Source organism: Hesperophylax consimilis, chromosome 8 (assembly GCF_061612785.1).
Source record: "Hesperophylax consimilis isolate HC1 chromosome 8, BYU_Hcon_1.0, whole genome shotgun sequence".
NCBI lineage: Eukaryota > Metazoa > Arthropoda > Insecta > Trichoptera > Limnephilidae > Hesperophylax > Hesperophylax consimilis.
In genome coordinates this window covers 33,131,619-33,154,067 of record NC_142843.1, presented here as the reverse complement: position 1 = coordinate 33,154,067, position 22,449 = coordinate 33,131,619, and the positions used below count along the sequence as shown (strand labels likewise).

Sequence of the window (22,449 nt, the reverse complement as noted above, 5' to 3'; positions counted from 1 at the left end):
CAAGAGTGCAGTCTGGCTCGCCGCTAGACAGGTTGCGACAAGTACTGTCAGCAAAGGAACCACTCATACATACAATATCGCAAACATACGAACGTATTTAATAAACCTAGGCACTCAAAAATATAAAACTCTAACAAATAAATAAAAATTATTCACATTTTTAATTAATGTTCATGAAAAAATTATTTCGCTGTCGAATAATGGCGGACACATACCAATAGTTCCGCGGGCGCCACGGTGCCCGCGGGCACGGGGTTGGGAATCCCTGACCTAGGCTATTAATATTACCTACTATTTATTGTATTGACTCTATGTTCTTACATACAGATTGTAACGTCGGGCCCGCGTATTGGACGTGACATGAAATATTCACTATGCTGAACAGAAACTTTTTTCAACTTCAATATAATTGAAATTAGATTTTGTTTTAAATAATTTGATTAATCTATGAATGGAATCTTGGAAGTGGATATTAACCCACATCCCGAAATCCGATCGAGCTGAAACTCGGCAGATATACTCGCTGTCGAAAATACCTTTTACTAAGCACATACACGTGCGCACACATGCATTTCTCTGAAATCGGATGAAATTATAAAAAATTACAGCAGTTGGTACGAAATAAATCTGGGTACCATCCAATTAGTATTTGGCTTAAGGCCCCATAGTAAGCGTTCAAAGATAGTTTGAAAGGGAGATATGTAAATAGGAATGTTAGAGTGAGCGCGCTTTATTAAAAAAATCGATAATAATGCAGCGATGCAATACACGTTTGAAATAGAGCAAAAATCTCTCGAAAAATCCTTTAGTTGTATTTAAAGATACACTGTTAATTTTTCCATACCTATAACATATTAAATAACAGAACAAAACTTGTTTTTTTATAATTTTCGGAGCTTACAGCTGAATTATAGAATATATGGAATTTCATATAATTACCGTTTGGCATTACAAATTTATATATACTATCTTTAAAAATAACTTTTCTTTTTGAAACTTAAAGAGTTAAAGAGAAATATGTTTATTTTTCGGAATGACTTTATTGAGTAAAACCTCAAATTGTAATATTTAAATATTGAAGACAATATTAGTGATTTCTAAACGAAAATTTGAAACAGAAAAATCAGAAAAGGAAACGGTCACATCTGGGACTGGGTAGATTTTCGTTTAGAAATCACTAATATTGTCTTCAATATTTAAATATTACAATTTGAGGTTTTACTCAATAAAGTCATTCCGAAAAATAAATATTCATTCTAGACTTGCAGAAAAGTCAACAGATGTCGCACATAAAAATTAAAAATAAGATAGGTTTATCTAAAAAGACGATGTCTGGATTGCATTTAGTTCGGGTTGAATCTTGCGATCATACATAAAGATAGTTGCCAATAAAAATGTGCGGTGAAAAAATGAAGACAATGTTAGTAGTTCTTATTCGAAGTATGATACAGTTAAAAGTGACCGAGGGGAATAGGGTCCCATTAGCTCAGTTGGTAGAGCACTGTCACGGAAAGACAAGGGTCCTGGGTTCGAGTCCCAGATGTGACCGTTTCCTTTTCTGATTTTTCTGTTTCAGATTTTCGTTTAGAAATCACTAATATTGTCTTCAATATTTAAAATTTAGAAATATGTTTATTTATTTATTTATTTTGTAAGAAACAAAAAGCTTTTATATAATATACGAGATAAATATACAAGTTAACTGAAGTCAAGCCACAGAAGTTTCTTATGTTAAAGTGCATTAGAAATGAAGTATCTAAAAATTAATTTGGTGTTAAAGGAAGGGGAGAGGAAGAGGAATATAGAAAGAAGATAGGAGATGCTGCCGATACATTCCATACTCTCATATTAATAATCGATCGTACGCATTACTTCATATCGATATTTCTTTAGGTTATTTCCAAAAATGTCAATGCTGTAAAATTTTGTATTATATTATGCACATATACGAGGAATCGGGGAATTTTTTCGAATGTTTGTTCTACACGAGGGTAGATAAAATAAATCAGATTGTCGGGTTGATCCAGACGGAATATGAAGATTTATTAAATTGGTAAGTTCTGATAAGTCCAGACAATTGTTTAGGATTTTAAATAATAAGATTTGATCAAAAATTAGACGTCATGTTTGGAGGGAGTTAAAATTATGAAATTTAATGGATTCGGTATAATTTGAGAAGTGAAAGTTTAGTTTATAGTTTTTTTTTTAATTCTTTCTATTCTTTCGATATGGGCTTGGTATAAAGGAGTCCAGATCGGCGTACAGTGTTCCAGGTGCGGGCGAATATATGAGGTGTAAAGGGAATATAGACTGTTTATGTTGTGGAAGGGTTTTGCTATTCGAATTATAAATCCCAGCATTTTATTGGCTTTGTTAATGATGTCATCAGTGTGTTGGATAAAGTTTAATTTAACGTCCAGTGTTACCCCAAGGTCCCTGATATATTTTATTTCATTGATGTGTGTGCCGTTTAGTGTGTATACAAAGGATATTTTATTTTTATTACGTGTAAATGTTAATTTATTGCACTTTGCGATGTTAATAACAAGTTTGTTTAATTCGCAATAGACAAAGAGACGATTGAGGTCCTCTTGAAGTTTAATGCAGTCGTTGATTGATTTAATAACTAAGTATATTTTTTTATCATCTGCATATGCTAGGTAATTAGCATGTAAAAAAACATTTGTGAATATCGTATATATACACATTAAATAATAATGGGCCTAAATGAGAACCTTGAGGTACACCGGAGGGCACAGAGAAGAAGCTGGACTTTGTTCCCTCAACTAAGACACTTTGAAGTCTACTCCAAACGTATGAAATGAGCCACCGGAGTAAGTCACCATGGATGCCTAATTGTTTTAATTTTTGAATTAGAATGAAATGGTTTACCTTATCGAAGGCCTTAGAGTAATCAGTGTAGATTACATCTACTTGGTTTCTATTGTCCATATTGCACGTTAAATATTCCGTAAAAATTACCAAGTTTGTTAGTACTGATCTTTTTTGAAGAAATCCGTGTTGTTGGTTTTGTATATTACGAACAATTGTTGTGTAAATTTGATCGTAGACAATTCTCTCAAAAAGTTTACTAAATACCGTGAGTTGTGTGAAATTTTAAAAGTCAATAGATATTGGGAATGCCGGGGGTTATTTGATTGCGCGGTTCACGTGTAATTTACGGGTAATTTTTTTGGTTGAGAGTACCGCGTCAGGTTTTTGTAATCTGTTTACTTAGGTTAGGTTAGGTTAGGTAAGGATAGCTAAGGTTAGGTTAGGTTAGGTGAACTGATCACTGATTATACTAACCAAGAAATTCCATTGACAAATTATGCTATCCACTTATGCAGATCAAAAAATAATGGAAAAAAATGTTATTTAAATTTTGTTTGGCTTTCTCAAACAAACGTTAAGAAAAAATATTGGTTTGTGGTTAGAAAAAATATCAGATGGAAGACACATTACCATTTCACCATTTTGAATTCTGATAGAGTGTTCATGGAAAAAAACATTATCTTAGTGATATCTGCAATACATTTTTCTTTATTTTAAAAAATACTACAATTCACCGAATTGAGGACAGTTGATTGCAAATAGGGGATTTACAGAATTAGCTGAAGGTACTGAGCGATTAACCAACGCGTACAACAAGTGAAACGCTTATAACCACGGACGCCGAGGCATAGGTATTATAGTGAAGCCGTAATGCCGATATCACCATAAAACGCTTAACGGGTGTGTAAGTATGCATTAAGTAGACGTACTATATTTGGATGATAAAATCATCATTAAAAATGAATAACACTAATTTCGGTTCAATGAACTATGATTTGTTTTGAATATAAGCGTAATTTTCAAAATTTCAACTGAGTAGGTGCTAAATTTAGACCATGTTTAAAGTACATAACGATAATATAATATTTCAAGGCGATGCACTACGTCGTGTAATATTTTAAATTGAGCCGCTATCGATAACAACCCTTACGTAGATGGCGATAAGGTTTAAATTCCCGCTTAACACCATCTGCCTGTTTTGATTTATGCAAGAAAAAAACATGGCCAAAAAGTGCCTTTTATTTTATTTTGTGAATGTTCAGGCATAATATTAAAAAATTTTCCGATCATTTTATAAATAACTTAATTTTCCAAACTATACAATAAAATGATAACTGAAAATGGGTTCGTAAGTACGAGATTTTGATCTTAAAAGAAGTTTTAATGGGCCTATCCATTATTTTTTTCTGGGCTTATAAAAAGATTTATATAAAAATACTCGATTATTTCAAAGTTCAAGATGTATTCTACTCGCAGTATTTAATTAAAGAATCTGAAACATTTCTAGGCGACCAAATTTTCAAACCAAAAACACAAGATTTTGCATTACTTCGTATGGCATCGCCTTAATATAAAATGATATTTATTGTCATTTTGAACATTGGAACTGATGTGTAGAGAATTTAGGCAATCCCGTGATTGTTCATTGGTTTGCGCCGGTTGTAGAAAATAAACTACTTTTTGTTCATGGAACCACCGTAAACATTACGATTGTTCTGAAGCGCGAATCAATTTCGTTTGCGTGTTAATCAGGTTATATCATATGCATATTTCATTTCTGATTTCAGTGAAAATAAATAGCAAGAAAAATACTGGCGTACTTAAGTTACATTTCTTTGTTGTTTTCTTAATAACGCGGCCGTTATGGCTATAATACAACAGCACTTAAACCTATACACATAAATAATGTTATCACTTAAGAATGATTGAAATTGCATATCTAGGTTTCCAATCCAAAATTAAATGAACAATAATGTTTTTGATTTGCATTCACGGAAGTGATCGATAAATGAAGTGTTGTGGGCGTTTCTGTGTGCCCGAAGTAAGGTATAATATTATTTCCCTTATTTCAGTAGAATTTTTTATAAATATATTAAAAAAATTAATGTCACTACATTTTCAAAAAAATTATATTACAATGTATATAAGTAGTGTAGTAAATAAACCGCCGCCCAGAATTATTTATTGGATAACCAACATTTCTGCCATATGTCATCCCATGTATTCGCTACGTTTGTTGATTTAGCAGGGGTGACCGGGTTCATCGGGTGAGGTGTGTTCAGGATGCTCCTGCCCACCAGCTGCGTGACGTGCCGCATCGGGAGAAGCTGGTTTGGGGACCCTTTGTCCTCTCTAACTGGTCTCTCTCAACTCATCGCCTGATACCGCAGCGCGAGGGATATATACCTCCGTCACTCTAGGACACACTAATCTCTAACCATCCCTCATACGTTTTTCCTTCCCAGAACCTCTCCGTCCTTTCCTTTAAACAACCTCCTACACAGCATCCCCAAAGATGACATGTATGGGGTTAATGTAAAAAAAATACATTAAGTGTATGTTATGTTATTCAGTTTTAAGTTTTTAAACAATATGTTGCTCTTTTTTATTAGACTTCTCTGACATCGTATATGGACGTCCCATAGTAGGTAGGTACCTACTTATTTTACAATTCTGCTTTATAATAATTATTTATTTTACGCCTATTAAGACTTTTACATACATATTTATATATATATATATATATATATATTATTTCGTATATATATATTAGGGTGTCCCAAAAAAATTAAAGTTGTTATTTTTGAACGCATACCCTCTAATTTTGTTTTAATTATGACAAAACACTTATAAAAAAAATTTCGTTTACTTTGGACAACTGCAACCCGTGCCGATTTGCATCGAAAGATGTCAGTACCTACATTAAGACGCCAGCGAGCAAACGTGTTGATGAGCTTGTAGTAACTTGCTATTTTGTTAGTAAACGAAAATCACTCGTTCAGGCAAGATTTTGTTAGATTTACGCACTTCTAAAAAGAGTATATTTTTAATAGGAGTCGTAAAACACCAAATATCGGGTTCTAAACGGCCATCTAACGGACAAGTTCTTGAAGTTTTGTTCTACAATATCCGGAAAGTGAATTTAACTGTCAATATATACCAAATATAGCCATAGTTGGTTTTTTAAAGCTGAGTTTGAAGTAAAAATCAGGCAAGTGACTACAAGCCCTGACATCCCACTCTTCAAAAAGTTTCGAGATAACTGTAAAAATGTTGATCCCGATAAAATTCAGTGCTACAGAGAAAATCTCACATTGCACCTAACCGCTTCCGAAATCGATGATATGCTTGACTTTTACCGTACTGCACTGACAACAAAAATACTTGGAGATGACTATTGAGAGTTTTTAGAGCTCTGTGTGATAGTTTCAGGAGGAGATACAGCGAGAAAATTTAAGATTCGTCCTCCAGGAGCTCGATGGATGGCAAAGGCGCTTTATTCCTTGAAAATATCATTAATTTGTGCGCAATTTAAAATTACCGGTAAGGATAAGGCGGCACTTTTAGACGTTTGCCTGTTCATAGTAACATCCTATGTCAAGCCATGGTTACAATGCATCATAGCAGTTAAAGCACCCTACCAGGACTTGTGCTTTTTGAAATCGATGAAGGCTTAAGAAAAAATCGATGAAAACATCTCAATGGCAGCTTTATTTCTGTTCAGTAAGCAGTTGTGGTATTTGACCGATAAAGGATCTATTTTGTCGCTGTTTGAGGACGCTGTGGATCAAACAAATAAAATAAAAATGCTCGAAATATCAAAAAAAAAAAATTATCAACCCATGACAAACTTTACATCCCATCGAAGGAAGATCTTGATGGTAAATTGTATGGTAAGTTTATTAAGTAGTTTAAATTATGTTTTGTATTGAGGTTTTTGTTCATATCATAATTTAGTGACTTTTGTTTCAGAGAAAAATATTTACGACTTCATTTCCGTCAAGAGCAAGTATTTGTTTGATCGTCTGAAAACAGATGCCAGTTTTCTTAACGAATTCCCTACGATGTGGTCAAATAATGCTTCGTATCAAGAAGTCAGAAAGAAGGTGTCGCCGCTGATGGTAGTGAATGATACAGCAGAAAGAACTGTTAAGTTAATGCAAGATTTTCATGGCTTGATCTCACGGTCGAAGAGGAACAAAAATAATTTATGTTACGATGCGTTCAGGAACACCGGAAGATTTATCCTGACCTTAAAAAACAAACTATGAAGAAAAAATTTAATCAATAAACCATTTTTAAATATAAAATATTACAGAATTGAACATTTGTGCATTTTTAAATTTTATTTAACCGTAAAAAATGAAAGTTGAAAATCTTTCCATATTAACTCTGTACCATATGTTTGGCATCAAGTCGGCACGGGTTGCCGGTGTTTAATCAAAATAATATTTATTATATGAGTTATTGGAATCAAATGGAATAAAATAAGAGGGTATGCATATTTAAATTCATGAAAAAAAAAATCTTCCTTATGTCCTGGGACACCCTAATATATATATATATATATATATATATATATATATATATATATATATATATATATATATATATATATATATATACGAAATTGTACACGCAAATAGTGCAGGAAACGACTATTTAAAAAAATTGCACAAAAATAAATATAAAGTCAAAATATCACTGAACTTGATCCACACAGCATTGAGGCACAAAACATAAGAAATCCAAAATATATTTATTTGCTTTGTTGATAAAATTATTATGTGTTAGTCAAATTAAATACCTTTATTAAAACATCCAACTACTTGATGAAAAAAACTTCAGTAAGGTATAATATGATTTAAGATTTTCACACCCTCAAATAACAGATCTGCCCTGATGATGGACACTGCAATGTTGTCCTAAAGAAGGAGTTAGCGCAACACGGCATAACACCCCAAAAACAAATAACAAAAATTCAATAAGGTATGCTTATATATTGAAATTGATGTATTAAATATATCAACATCATAGTATTTTTTCCTAGCTGTTAAATCCGTCGGATAGGAGTGTGATATTGGGACATTGATTTAGAATTAATACGGAATTAAATACGGTAGGTACTGGCTTGTTACTGACCTCTACAAAAAAAGTATGAAAAGATATTACATATAATAAATCAGGGGCATCAAACATTGAATTAATGATTTTATACAAACAGGTTAAATCGGAAATGATTCTACGATCAGATAATTTTATTAAATTTAATGAACAGGGTACGTTATCGTAATTTAGGCATTCTCTAGGAATGCCCATTTTAAAATTAACAAATTTAAAAAAATTATTTTGTATTCTTTCAATCGCATGAGAATGAACCTCATAGTTTGGGGACCAAACCGTAGAATTGTATTCTATATGACTCCTTACTAGTGACATATATAATGTTTTTACAGTATTTACATTTTTGAAATCACTAGATACCCTTTAAATAAAACCCAACATTTTCAAAGCTTTATTGGTTATTATTTCGATATGCTTGATAAAGTTGAGTTTCGTGTCAAACCAAATACCTAAGTCGTTAATTTCCGTTAAATACTAACGACACATTGTTAATGGTATAATCAAAAAATATTGGAGTCTTTATTCGATAAAACCTCATAATTTGACATTTGCTTATGTTAAGTTGCAAGCGGTTATCATGACACCATATAATAAATGTATGTAGGTATATTAATATAATTAGTAATTACCTTAATTAAAAATTATAAATTTTGTAATGTTTTAAAATCTATCGGTTTATCTTCTTCATGCGTAAGAATAAAGTCTGTAGGATTGTTTTTTTATACAAATCTACACTTTTATTTCGATATTGATGAAGTTTAGTTTTTTGGAAAATCAAAACAAAGGGAAGGTTTCTGTCTACATGAGAATTCGAAAAACCATCCCATCACCCTTTCCCATCCCTTAAAGAAGAATAAAGCCCGAGCAATGCCGGGTGCTTTATCTAGTTAACAAAAAATAAAATAAAATATTTAAAAAAAAAAAACAATTAAAAATCCCTTTTGAATTTCATAAATACCGGGCAGTTCTGCATGTGAAATTTAAGCAGAGAATGGTCAGACTTTTGGCTAACGAAATACGCCTGGGAGACATTTATTATGTTCTTCTTTATTCCATGTTTCAAATGCATTGGCTTGTTTCGAGTTCAAGGCCGAATTACACCTGCTTAGTGCTTGGTCGAGTCACTCGCTTTGTTACTCGGCCAACCAACTTATTGGAGAGTTCAGGTGATCACATGTTGAAGAAACTGTGGACGAGTCGGTTAATTGGGATTAGTTTAAAGTGGTTTTAACATAGTTTTGCGATGAAGGAAAAAGGGAAAAGTAACACACTCAAATGTTTTAAATTATGATTTTTTTTGTTTCCTTGACTAACTCGGTTGATCGCAAAGACCGAGTGGAGAGCGAGCAAAGCGCCGAGTTGATTATGCTGGTGGGAAGGGGGGGGGGGGGTACTTACTCGACCGAGTCATTGGGCCTTGCTTTTATCTACTGTCTCGCCTAGAATCACTCGCCCTCTACTAGGCCGAGTACTGACTGTACTGATCAAATCAACCGAGCGCTCGGCAGGTTTAATATAGGCATTGGGAATTGAAAGGTCTTATTTAATTAGGCGAAAACAGATTTATTTCAAGTCATAACGTATCACAATACCTACTTCCAGAGATTTACTGTTCTGTGTTTGTAATCGTCGTTTCGCCAAAAGTGATATCATACCTGTCGGTGAGTCAGGGAAATAAACAAAAAATTAAGTACGTAGTTGAATATCTAATAATTTTAATAAACACATTATATTTTATAGATTTCTGGGTAAGCTTACTTCTTAACATGTATAAAATATTTAAATAATAATAACTTTGGTTGCATGATAACTCAACACAATGACAATTCAACACACCTTAGGGTTATAAAGTCATTAAAACTATGAAAAAATACTGACATTCAAACCTAACACCTATTTAACCTATTTTTTTTCTCACCACTTTTCATCAATTTAAATCACTTTTTAAAGGTACGTTGAATTGTCATTTTGATGATCTTTCCGTCATTTACGTGGGTACTTGCAGCAGTGAACTCACCGTAATATACGTCATGTTATTTGAGAAAGAGAGAGGGGCTACAACGAGCTCTTAGCGGTATCCCCTGCACGACAAAGTCGAAATATTGGGCAGAATTCTGGATAATTCAAATTGTCGATTTTCATCACTATTTGAATGTGAATTTCTAAAGAGTTACAATCCAATCCACTGTCACCGGTGCTTTGTTGAAGTGAAAAGATTTAATAAGATTTAAAATTAAGATTTAATAAGATTTAATATTAAGATTTAATAAGATTTATGAATGAAATGAATTTCTAAAGAGTTACAATCCAACCCATTGTCACGGGTGCTTTATTAAAGGGAAAATAAGATTGATGAATGAAATGAATTTCGATAATAATATTCCTTTTAATATTCCTTTTATATTAGGATTAAATTTCAAACAAGGATCAGGAAAATTTTAAAATGCAATCTATCTGCTAAAAATTTAGTAAAAGCAATAAATACTTGGGCAATACCTCTATTGACGTACTCATTTGGCATAATTAAATGGTCTAATACAGATTTAGATAACTTAGAAAGATTAATTAGAACTACGCTAACAAATTTTAATTGCCATCATCCAAATTCAGCTATAGAACGAGTTAATTTACCTAGAAATTTAGGAGGTAGAGGTATAGTCAAAATAACTTCTTTGAAACATAATCGGGTAGAAATGCTAAGAACTTTTTTCCCATAGGAAAGCTCATAGCTCAGAAATGCACAAAATAATTTGCAAGGCAGATAGAAATATTACACCTTTAAATTTATACGATGAGAATGCCAACATTTTTATAAATCCCAACCAGGAATTATTAGATTCCTGGTCAAATAAAATTTTACACGCAAAACACTTCAATTATCTCAACCAAACGTATGTTGACAAAATTTCGTCAAACAAATGGTTGAGTATTGGAGAGTTGAGCGCAGAAATAGAAGGATTTATGCTTGCCATTCAGGATAGAGTCATTAATACTAAAAATTATAGAAAGCATATAATCAAAGATACAAATCAAATTGATGATTTGTGTAGAAAATGTTTGGCTTTTCCGGAAACTATAGAACATATTATATCGGGATGTTCTATATTAACACCGTCCGAGTATACATTTAGGCACAATCAAGTTTTAAAAATAATTCACCAAAATTTGGTAATTAAACATAACTTGATTGACTGCCGTAATGTAGTACCATATTATGAATACGAACCAAATTCATTTTTAGAAAACGAATTTTATAAAATATATTATGATAAAACTATACTAACAGACCGAGCGATTAGTCATAATAGACCCGATATAGTTTTACATGACAAAATTAAAAAAATAACTTATATCATTGATGTCGCTATTCCAAATTCATGTAATATTCAAAAATCTCTTAGTGAAAAAATAAGAAAATTCACAGATTTAGGAAATGAAATAAAAAGAATTTGGCATTCTCAGACTATAAAAATATTACCATTCGTTATTTCGGCTACTGGCATTATACCTAGCTCTCTTATCAAAAATTTAGGCGTATTAGATCTATCAAAAAAATTATATATAAAGATGCAAAAGTCGGTCATTTTGAATACATGTAGGATAACAAAAGATTTTTTAAATATTTATGTTGAGGGATCAGTAGGATTTATAGGCCCTGTTAGAAGTTCTACCGAGCCGAACCCTCTGATATGAAAATATCTGGAGTCGGTGAATTATTTTCCCATTTGATCTCTGGTGAGTTGACGTGTTGTTCTTGTATTGTTTTGTATTTATTTTGCTTATATAATGCACTTACATAATGTTGATTGACTAGATGATCATTTGTGGAAAAGTGAGTGGAAGGGTTAAGTTTTTCCTTTGGGGAAGATTTAACCCGGACAACTAAATCGGAAGTTTAAAAAAATACATCTATTTTAATTTCAATGTTTTCGCTAATGAAGTAATGCAAATCTCCGAAGCAGAAATTAATCCACTTTCCGACATCCGATCGAGCTGAAACTCGGCAATTCTGTTCACTTTTGGTGGCAATCAAAAAATAGTACACAGAAGTGGATATGTACATTAATATACAGGGTGTATCGGCACTAACCCGACAAACTTTAACCAGCTATTCCTTAGCACATTTGGAGTAAAAAATGTACGGGCACTTTGCTGTCCGGTAGCATTTTTTTTTTCAATTAAAAAACAAAAAAAATAAAAATTTCCACACTCCATCACTGTCATTGGCATTGCTTTTCATGTTCAACAGCTGTTATAAGCAAGTGTGTCGAAAAGCGTCTTCGCTCTTTCGCACACACTAAATAATAATAGTTAAAAATGAGACGAATGGTGCCGTGCCGTTTCGTTGTGATTGTAAAAGCGCGCCAATATAGGTACACACGTACATTATTCAACGGAATTCGAATAAAATATTGCCAGATGGGTTTTGAAACTTTGACAAAGGATAAAACAGTGATGACATATGGTGAAAATATGAATAATAATTTTTTTATTAAAAAAAAACGTTACCGGACAGCAAAGTGCACATAAGATTTTTTACTCCAAATATGCTAAGGAATAGCTGGTTAAAGTTTGTCGGGTACGTGCCGATACAACCTGTATATTCCTCATATTTATGCGAATTTCTCTGCATTCGATGACATTACACTCATTAAAGCAGTTAATATACGAAATAAACGTCAGCCCTACCCGATCAGCGTACGGTGAGGTTGGCAGAGTTTTAAACTGCAGTTTCTGGGTAGGAAAATTCAATCCTTAATCAAACCATTTTGTTGTTGTATTTTAGTAAAAAAACTTGTTTTTCACGAATTAATTTTTTTGTAGTCATTTTGATGGGTGTTTTATTAGAGAGAAAATAGTTATAATAAATAAAATTAATTTTGATCATTTTATGTAAAATCTCTATTTATGCTCAAGGGGCTCATCTAAGTTATTCTTTATCTAATCCCAAAACAGCAGCGGAACATAACACACACACTCAGCCACTCGCTTTGTATATTAAATAAACGTACATTTAATAATATTATTGTACAGATTTCTTAGAAGTTGTAGATAGTTTCATTGTATTGCTCTCTTACTGCAAAAAGACACTTAGTACTTTCTGCAATATTGTATTATCAATGGTCTTGACATTTGAAGACATTCTTCTGGCATTTAAAAGGCATAATTATCTTTTAAACTGTTCATGATAAAACCAAAACGATTCCACTAAAATGTTTATTGAACATTAGAAAGAATAATAGAAGATAATAATTTAGTTTTAATAATATTTTATTTGAGTATAATATATAAACCAACCGGTTTCGTTTTTAAACATTTTCCCCTTCCCTACACCCACATCAAACTATTTTATTAATTATTTCCCCCTCCCCTTCATCACCATCCCCTCCAAAGTTGATGTTCTCTCTCCCTCTTCTACAATACCTGATACAGTAACTCTGTAATTAATTTATTATGTTTTATAAAATCTTGAAGAAGGTTCAGGTCGAATCGAAACCGGTTGGTATATGTATTATATTCAAATAAAGTTATTTTCAAATTAATTTATTTTATTCTAATTATACTTTTGTGTACCTAAAATAAATGTTTTTGGTACACGTAAAAAAATTGATAATTTTTGTGTAACCCAATAAAGATTGTTGGCGAAGAAAGGTAAACATTTTTAGTTAATAATTTCACGCGAAATATAAACAGTGATAAATGCGTTATCGAAAGTATGTTTGAATTCTTAAAAATAAAACATGTAGACAAGTTTTTAAGACTCACCATCTTTGATGAATGTTCACTTAATCATTCCAACTCAAACACCATATTTTGATCATTTTATGTTTTACACCAAGCTGGCAAACTTTATAACAGTATGAATGTATTCAAAACATTGAAATTCTGCAAATAATTGCACACGAAACACCTCACTGGAAGATCGGAAATTTTCACTAATATTGGAAAAATTCTAATTGCAAGATTGATAAAACCTGCGCGATTGACACTAACTGTCAGATTGTTAATACAACATCCTACTGTCACTTTGACACAACTTGTCACCTGTCACACAGAGGCGTTCGATGTTTGAAAACGGCCGTTAGCCTTCGAGACAACCGGCGCGTTGACGTTAACAATGTAAACTGCGAGGCAAGCTGCAAGATAGGTGAGCAATATTCGCGTCGCTTACTGTACGAAAGATAACCAGGGGCGGATGAACAAACGAGATTAAGTTTTTAAACAAAATAATACTTTCGATTTCCTCCAAACCAAAATTAATAATAATATTTCATATGTTAGTGGGTCAAGTGCTCGGTGTCGAAATTCTCAAGCTGTATTAATTGTTGTTTATATTGGGAGTGAAAAAGCTCCCTGTGTACTTTTCCTGCCTTCGATAATAGTTGCAACAGTTTTGAAGCTGGCATGAATTGTCCAAACATATAACCACATAATATGAAAATTTACAAGTGTTCTTAAATAACATCAGTGAAGTACTATTTACGCTCGTGGGCTACATCAGCGCTTCGATTATGTTTGTACGGCGCAAGAGAAACCACTCCATCTTTCGACGCATGATGTAGGTACTTAGTTAAGTATTATTAACATTGTGCCGTTTTTTTTCCTTACACACGCGGAGAATTTGTTTAAATAACTATTAAATTACGTTTCCATGTAGACATCTTAAATATTCCACTTGTTCAAAAGAAACATATTTTCACATGGCAGACGGCAGGGAGAAATCTTCAGGGACGTCTGGGCGGCCCTTTTCACGCAAAACTTATTTTTGAATTTGAAGCCAAAATAAAAACCTAATCAATCTGAATATAATTAATCAAAACGAATGGAAAATTTCTTGTACGAATGTGAGCTATTGTATTTATTTGTTTTTCAAATCATAAAACATAGGCCATTAAAAAATCGTTTAAAAAAATAGCTCCTATCCCATTAAATATTTGCTATGAGTTTTGATTAAAAAATATATTTAGTTTAGTTTGGTACTTTAGCCTCAAATCATAAATTTTTTTTTTTGGTCAAAAGGGACGCACAGTCCTATCTCTTAACCAGAACGAGTGAAGGGTACCAAGCGGTATGCCAAAATTAATATTATTACGTGTCGAACAATACAGCCCGCGGCGAGGTCACCCGGAGCCGCTGGTTCAGTCCGACCCTGACCCTGACTCGAACCATTCGGCACCGAGTAAAAGGTGTTCAATTAATTAGAATAATTTTATTTTTCATTTCAGTACAACGAATTATGAGACTTGTGAATAATAAAAACGAAATGCAATCATTTTTCTTCACTTCAACGGCACCGGCGTTCTTTTTTGATTAAATAATGTTGGTTACGAAGAATTTTCATGAAAAAGTGTAGATACTTACTTATTATTCACAGTGATAAATGTGAATGCAATCGGCACTAGCAAAAACATGTCAAAGAAAGCGAATACAGCAGTCTACAATGGAATTTTTTTTTTTGTATTAGGCAATTCACCCTAAAAAGAGTGCTCAATGGAATTTTAATGCCTCAATTGTTGTATTGTGATAAGAAACTGGTTAGATAGACGAGAAGAAATAAGGTACATGTGAGGTATTTGCTGTAAATCCGTCTACAGCCGTATTACTAATCAGTAGTTCCAAAAATAATGAAAGCGCAATGAACGAAATTTAGAAAGGGACGCTTAGAAGGGCATAATCAAGTGAATTAAAATCAAGAAAATTAGATATATATATATATATATTTTTGTGTATTACAGACTGTGTGTCCATTTACAATACACAATATGTAACATTAACTACATATATATAATACGAAACAATGAAAGAAAAAAGGATAGAAATAACAAGTTATAAATAGTGGTTTTTGGCATTGACATGCCTCTTGAATTCTTCAAGGCTACTATTAAAAATATCGATAGTCTTGGAGGTGTTGTTTAACAGCGTCATACCTCGTGTCATGCTATGCCGAGCCAGTACGTCCGTTCTGCCACGTGGGATACATAGCAGATCATGGTGCCGTCCCTGGCTGTAGTTGTTCGGTATGAACAACTTATAGCATTCCAAAAGGTATGGGCTATCTATTAAATTATTAAGAATTTTGTACGCCGTTACTGCAAGGGCCCCACTCCTCCTCGAGTGGAGACTTTGGTAGCGCGTTTCGGCAAGCAAATCTTAATTATAAATTAAAGCATACCGTTTCGAAAGAGGATGAAGCAGGTTGAGATGTTGTGGCATTTCATGGTTTAGTTCTCTTTGCCTAAAAAAGCGAAGAAATAACATAAAATTATCAAATTTAATAGGAATACCTTTAGGAAAAATATATAAAACATTACATTCTATACATATAATGACGCATTGTAGCATGGTGGACGATGTTTATAAGAAGAGTTTTTGTGGGTTTATTTTTAATAGAAATGTACAATTTTATTGCGACTTTGAAAATATTTTGCAACCATTCCCATCCCCCTTTCCTAATCTTTGTAAAGCCAGTTTTCAATTTGGCAGGCGGGTTTGGTTACCGACGCCCCGGGAACCACTTATTGGATAACCAACATTTCTGCCATAGTCGCCCCAAGTGGTTTTCAATGTTTGGTGACTTAGCAGGGGTGCCCGGGTTCATCGTGGGAGGTGTGTTCAGGATGCGTCTGCCCACCACCTACTTGGCATGCCAGATCGGGAGAGGCTGCTTTTGAGACAACTGGTCTCTCAACCCATCGTATTGTACCGTAGGGGGAGGGATATATTTTTACTTCACTCCTGTACACACTGATGCCTATTCCTACCCATCCCTCATACCTTTTTCCTTTCCAGAAATAACTCTGCTTAAAAAGACCTTTCACGCAGCATCCTCAAAGATGACATAGGCCCAGAGGGAAATTATTTTCCTCAATGTCTTCTGTGTGGGGTTAATATAAAAAAAGTCGGTTGCTTCAGCGAGTATTATAAAATTCATTATTCAATTAGCCGACGTCACCGGCGTAGCCCGGGATTTAAGCAAAGTGAAGAAGCTTCATTTAGGAGACAGTAATTTTCCTCTGAATTTGAACATCTGGTGTGCAAAATTTCATCAAGAAGTATTCAAATTCTGCTTATTCTGGGATTTACAAAGATTAGGAAAGGGGGATGGGAATGGTTGCAAAATATTTTCAAAGTCGCAATAAAATTGTACATTTCTATTAAAAATAAACCCACAAAAACTCTTCTTATAAACATCGTCCACCATGCTACAATGCGTCATTATATGTATAGAATGTAATGTTTTATATATTTTTCCTAAAGGTATTCCTATTAAATTTGATAATTTTATGTTATTTCTTCGCTTTTTTAGGCAAAGAGAACTAAACCATGAAATGCCACAACATCTCAACCTGCTTCATCCTCTTTCGAAACGGTATGCTTTAATTTATCACATATTTTCAAATTTACGTTCGGTACCAAACGGAAACACTTTAAAAATTACGTTATTTTTCTACTGCTGTTGAGACTGTGTTAAAAAATAAATAATTTTATATTAGCGACTCGCAGTTCAAAATGTGAGTTTTTCACCTGAAGGGTATCTAGGTCGCCTATTTTTAACGAACTCTTTTGACCTTTTCAGATTTTTACGGAATATTGAACGCTGTTTATGAAATTCGGAATAGACTCCGCCATTTAAATTGACATTTGCGTTTTACAAATACGCCTTACCTTTCGTGAAACTGCCTCGAGTCAGAGAAAACACATGGAATTACTGACAGTTTCCAAATCTCCTGATTTTGAGTGAATATTCAGACTGAAATGTACGTTATTCTTACGCGAAATGAACCAGTTTTTTATTCAGATATCATCGTTCTAGTGCAAAATTGTCCTAAATTACAAACAGTAGTACAAAGTTGTCCAGATTTCGTTTACTTGTGGGACTAGAGGGAGAGGTAACAAGTAATTAGATGTTCTTTTCTTCTATTGTGTCATTTTATGTGTCGAAATATATTTGTACGTTTATTTTATCAGTATTTAAAAAAAGTGGAATTTAAGAATGCTCATTGACTTAGATAATGCTCGAAGGTCGTTTACGGAATCCAGTCATTCTTTGGTGTAACACAATCCTAACCAAAATTGTGACTTTTAGGATTGTTTTACACGCGCAATAAGGAATTTGAGTCCATTTAAAATATATATATAAATCAGCATCCACATTCAAACATAAATACTGGTATTTTTATTTTTAAAGATAGTTTTAACGGTAAAAAGCGGAAGGGTGCGTGACGTCTTCTGCGGTTAGTGCATTTTGTATGGAGATTTTTTTAAATCTTTGGTAAGGAATTCCAGTACATTTTTTATTAATGTTTACCGTCTATCTAAATTAAGTTTTTTTTTATTAATTTAAGAGAAATTATTTGTTAACGTTACAATTTGATGTTCTCGTCCAAACATCGCCAGACAAAGTCCGCACACTGAAGTCTACACGGTATCATGGATGTATCTACTTAGCTAACGCCGCGGCAGTACGGCGGGTTCTCGCCAGCGCACTATGGTCCCCTTTGAGGAAACTAGCTAGACAAAAAGATTTCAACGATGTTTTTATTTATGTACAAAAATATTCTCACGACATTGAAAAATGTCCATAGTATTATGTTCACATCGATAAAAAAATTAAAACAATACGCGCGATACGTGGCAACGTTGTAAACACGACACTTCGGATGTGCCAATCGTTCGCCCAGCGGTCGGACGTTTTCGGGTGTGCACGCTGTTCGATCGATAGTGTTGTTATTTGAAATCGGAGAGAAATTATGTAAAAACTAAAATTGAAGTTTATGGAATGTTCTTTCAAATTAATTTAATTATTTTATAATTTTCTTATTCAACATTACATAATTATTAATTAAAAATGGTGAAAAAAGTATCAATATTTAAAATTATTTGCCAAAGTTTAATTAAACTTTCAAAATCGTGTACCGATTTGTACCACCAAACAAAACTAGTTTCATATAAAACCATTCTTTATGTATAATATCTTATAAAATTTGTTTGCTCAAACTTGCTCTTTTGTCTTTTACAGGGCCTCTACCTTCAATCTATTGTTTAGATATTTTGGACATTCTAGAAGTAAAGGGCACGTCAAAGTTGAATTGTACTGCAATACGGCAGTGTGTTTATGAATATTTAAAATATTTATTGAATAAAAACAGTTTTTAAAGTCTCGAGGATAGTTTACTTAAGAAAAAAATCCCTTCGTTTATATTAATATTTTGAAAATGGTTTGAAGTCGGAAGAAGTACTTTAAAATTGAGGTTTAAACACGCAAAATGGCTTAACACAGTTTTTATTCTTCCTGTAGAGACGCGTGATGAGAGACTACATGGTAGACCAGAAAAAAAAATTGGTTTATGCTCGTCAAAAAGCAAAACAAGAAAATCTCGAAGTCCACAAGAACTCTCTCATACTACTCAAATCAACTTGAGGTCACATGGAAAACGGGATGCTGCCAAAATATCAACAACACATTGCCATGTCTTACCTAGTGGTGTCTTAAAATTATTATGGATTCCAGAAGTTCTAGCGAAGAAAATACAGAAGTCTGTTAACAAAGTCAATGTTGGAACATTAGCATTTAATAATAGTGACGATAGCGACTCGGCTAGTAATTCATTAACAAAAAATGTCATTCGGTTTTGTTCTTATATTATGTTAAAAAAATATTTTTAACTAATAACTTAAAATAAGTACTTCGTTATGACTTAACCGAACCATTATACTATAGACATTTTATTAGTAATTAATTTTGTTTTAAAAAATCTGCAACAATGGCTAAAATAAATGTATATTTTTTTAAGTATTTTTTTTATTACATTGTGACCCTTTTGTATCAAATGCCATGAAAAAATATTTTTGTCTAGCTAGATCGGGATTTGGGACCATTGTGCAGCGGGGCTATTGTCATTGCTTTTACGTAAATTTGAAATGAGTTCCTACTTACTCATTTTTACAAAAACGTTAAATTTGCATATGGGCGATTTTAGTCGCGGTCGCGCAAGTTGTTTCAGTTGCATTTTATTATGGATAGCTTCAATTTAACAAAACCTTCTAAAATGTCAGGAGATACTACGATTCAAGTTGAACCAATCGATAAAACTAAAAAGACAACCACAAATCATCTCAAAATACCTAACAACACAATACAAAACTGTATAACGGCAATTCCCTTTTATTATCAGAGTACGCATGGAACAGAAAGAGATGCTTAATTATTACGTTGTACAAACTTAAGACTGAGTACATTTGACATCAGATATCGCTCGACCAATCAAGGAGGATATACACATTACAGCTTTTAAATCATTTTTAAAGAAGGATTTATGAATTCTGAGAGTAAAAGTATAGAAATATACAAGTATGTATAGAATCGGTGTTTTTTGATCTACATGAATATATTTTTAAAAAGTCAAAATATTTTTACACACATTTCTTACCTCAGTAATAACAAACCAACCCGTTAAAAACAAAGTTTTTTGACTATAAAACATCTATTTTTCATTTTTCCACCTGGTACGACATCTCTTGGGTCGACTGAGGATTGAACCCTCCTGCCCAGGAACTTGAGTCAATATGACTACAACACCTAAGCCAAATTATTATTATGAAATGCATTGCTATCGACAACGAGTCTATATGTCGAGTTTCAGCTCGATAAAAGTTCTGGAGGCGTCTATAATCGGGCAAGAACTGAGACAATTTTTAATGTGAAAATGCATCAAATACCTACATAGCTAACCTATGTACACTGTCCACTACTGAACTAAAAAATAAGGTAGAAATATAATATTTATTTGAATGAAGCACAGTTTTATATTTACCATCTTACTCAGTTTCTCGTTGAGAACTAGTTAACATTGAGAATTTAACCCAAAAAATATATATATTTATATTTTGTGTAGAGGGAAAGATTAATAGGATCCTACCAAACCCGAATAATAAACAAAAAATATGTAGGACAGATAAACATTTACACTAAATAGACGATATGTCATTTTTTGTCTTTAATTTTTTATAATGAACTAGATAATGTATCAAGAAGGCTAAAAATAAATAAGCTTAAATTAAATACAAAAAAAAAATACAAAATGTATGGTAATTGGTTGTAAGAAGATATCCAGTGAAAGCAAAATCAAAATTGATGGTGAAATCATTGAAAATGTTACCGATATAAAATACTTAGGAGTTATAATAGATTCAAAACTCAACTTTAACAAACATACTGAATATACCCAAAAGAAAATTGGAAAAAATATATCATTTTTGGGAAGAATTCGCCAAAAACTGTCCGAAAAAACTGCAATCCCATTTATAACTCCATTATTGCTCCACATTTTAACTACTGCTCAACTATCCTTTTCCTGTGTAACGACCGAGAACAAAATAAATTTCAAATTCTCCAAAATAGGGCAATGAGAACAATACTCAGTCGAAATAGATATTCAAAAGTAAATAAAATATTAAAGAAATTAAATTGGCTAACGGTGAAACAGATGTTGACCTTGAACACGATGATATTTGTATACAAAATAGTAAACAACCTGCTACCCCAATATTTTTCAAATAAAATTGTATACAACAAGGACATACACAAACATAAAACAAAGACGTGCAATGAAATCAGGCTACCAAAAAAGGACAAGGCAAATACTCAGAATAGTATTCTATATAAAGGGATGAAATACTATAATGCGCTGCCGGAAAACCTAAAGTCTGCCCCAATTGGAAAGTTCAATATGTTGTGTAGGAGCCACATCAAGCAAGAAAAGAAAGTTTATTTACAAGTAACAAATTAATTAGTAATTTGTAAACTCAAATGTACAAATTACTAAAATAAAATTAAAAATAAAAAATGCATCAAACAAATAATATATTATTACAATTTCCTTGTCACAGCGAGGTTAACTACTGCTACCGCTGCAGTTCTGATCTCTAAAGTACAGGGCAACCTGTCTAATTATGGTTCTGACCTACAATCATTATGGAATGCTTTCTTTGTACAGGTACAGTAAAGCAATAGCCATTTCGTTCAACCTCATTTAATGAAACATTTTGTAAAGTTATAAATAATGATTCACCACGGCATGTGTACATGTTTCGTGTCACCTTACAAGATCTCTCCTATCTGTATTGTATGCGCCTACCTAGTTTGTTTGTGTTGTTGTTTTCTAGTTGTGGTTATTATAATTATCAAATATAATTACTTTGTAATTATTTTCTTAATAAATATAGTTAGGAGAAGTTAATCCAGTAAATTTGCGAGGAAAAGCTGGGTCTACTGTTGACACAGACTGTCGTAATAGGACAAGGGGGAGAAGATGAGATGAGATGATTATCAGAAGGTGGTGGGTTATCTCTTAGTCACATTTTCAGTGACACTTTGGCCATTCAACTTAACATATGGAAACTTATTATGTACACATTATCTGTCTCTTTCTCTCTATTACTAATTTATATTTTAATTTTAAGTTCTCTTACAGTTCCTTTATTGTATTT

General features: G+C 32.7%; 1 protein-coding gene across 1 annotated transcript in view; it reads right to left on the bottom strand.

The window, feature by feature from the left end:
- The window catches only part of LOC149421912 (uncharacterized), a 66,724-nt gene extending 52,654 nt beyond the window's left edge, over nt 1-14,070 (bottom strand). Inside the window, exon 1 of the mRNA XM_089634602.1 lies at nt 13,726-14,070. Within this exon, the coding sequence (XP_089490728.1) occupies nt 13,726-13,728 (3 nt within the window). The 5' untranslated portion in view covers nt 13,729-14,070. The remainder of the gene's footprint in view (nt 1-13,725) is intronic.
- Nucleotides 14,071-22,449: the final 8,379 nt, after the last annotated feature.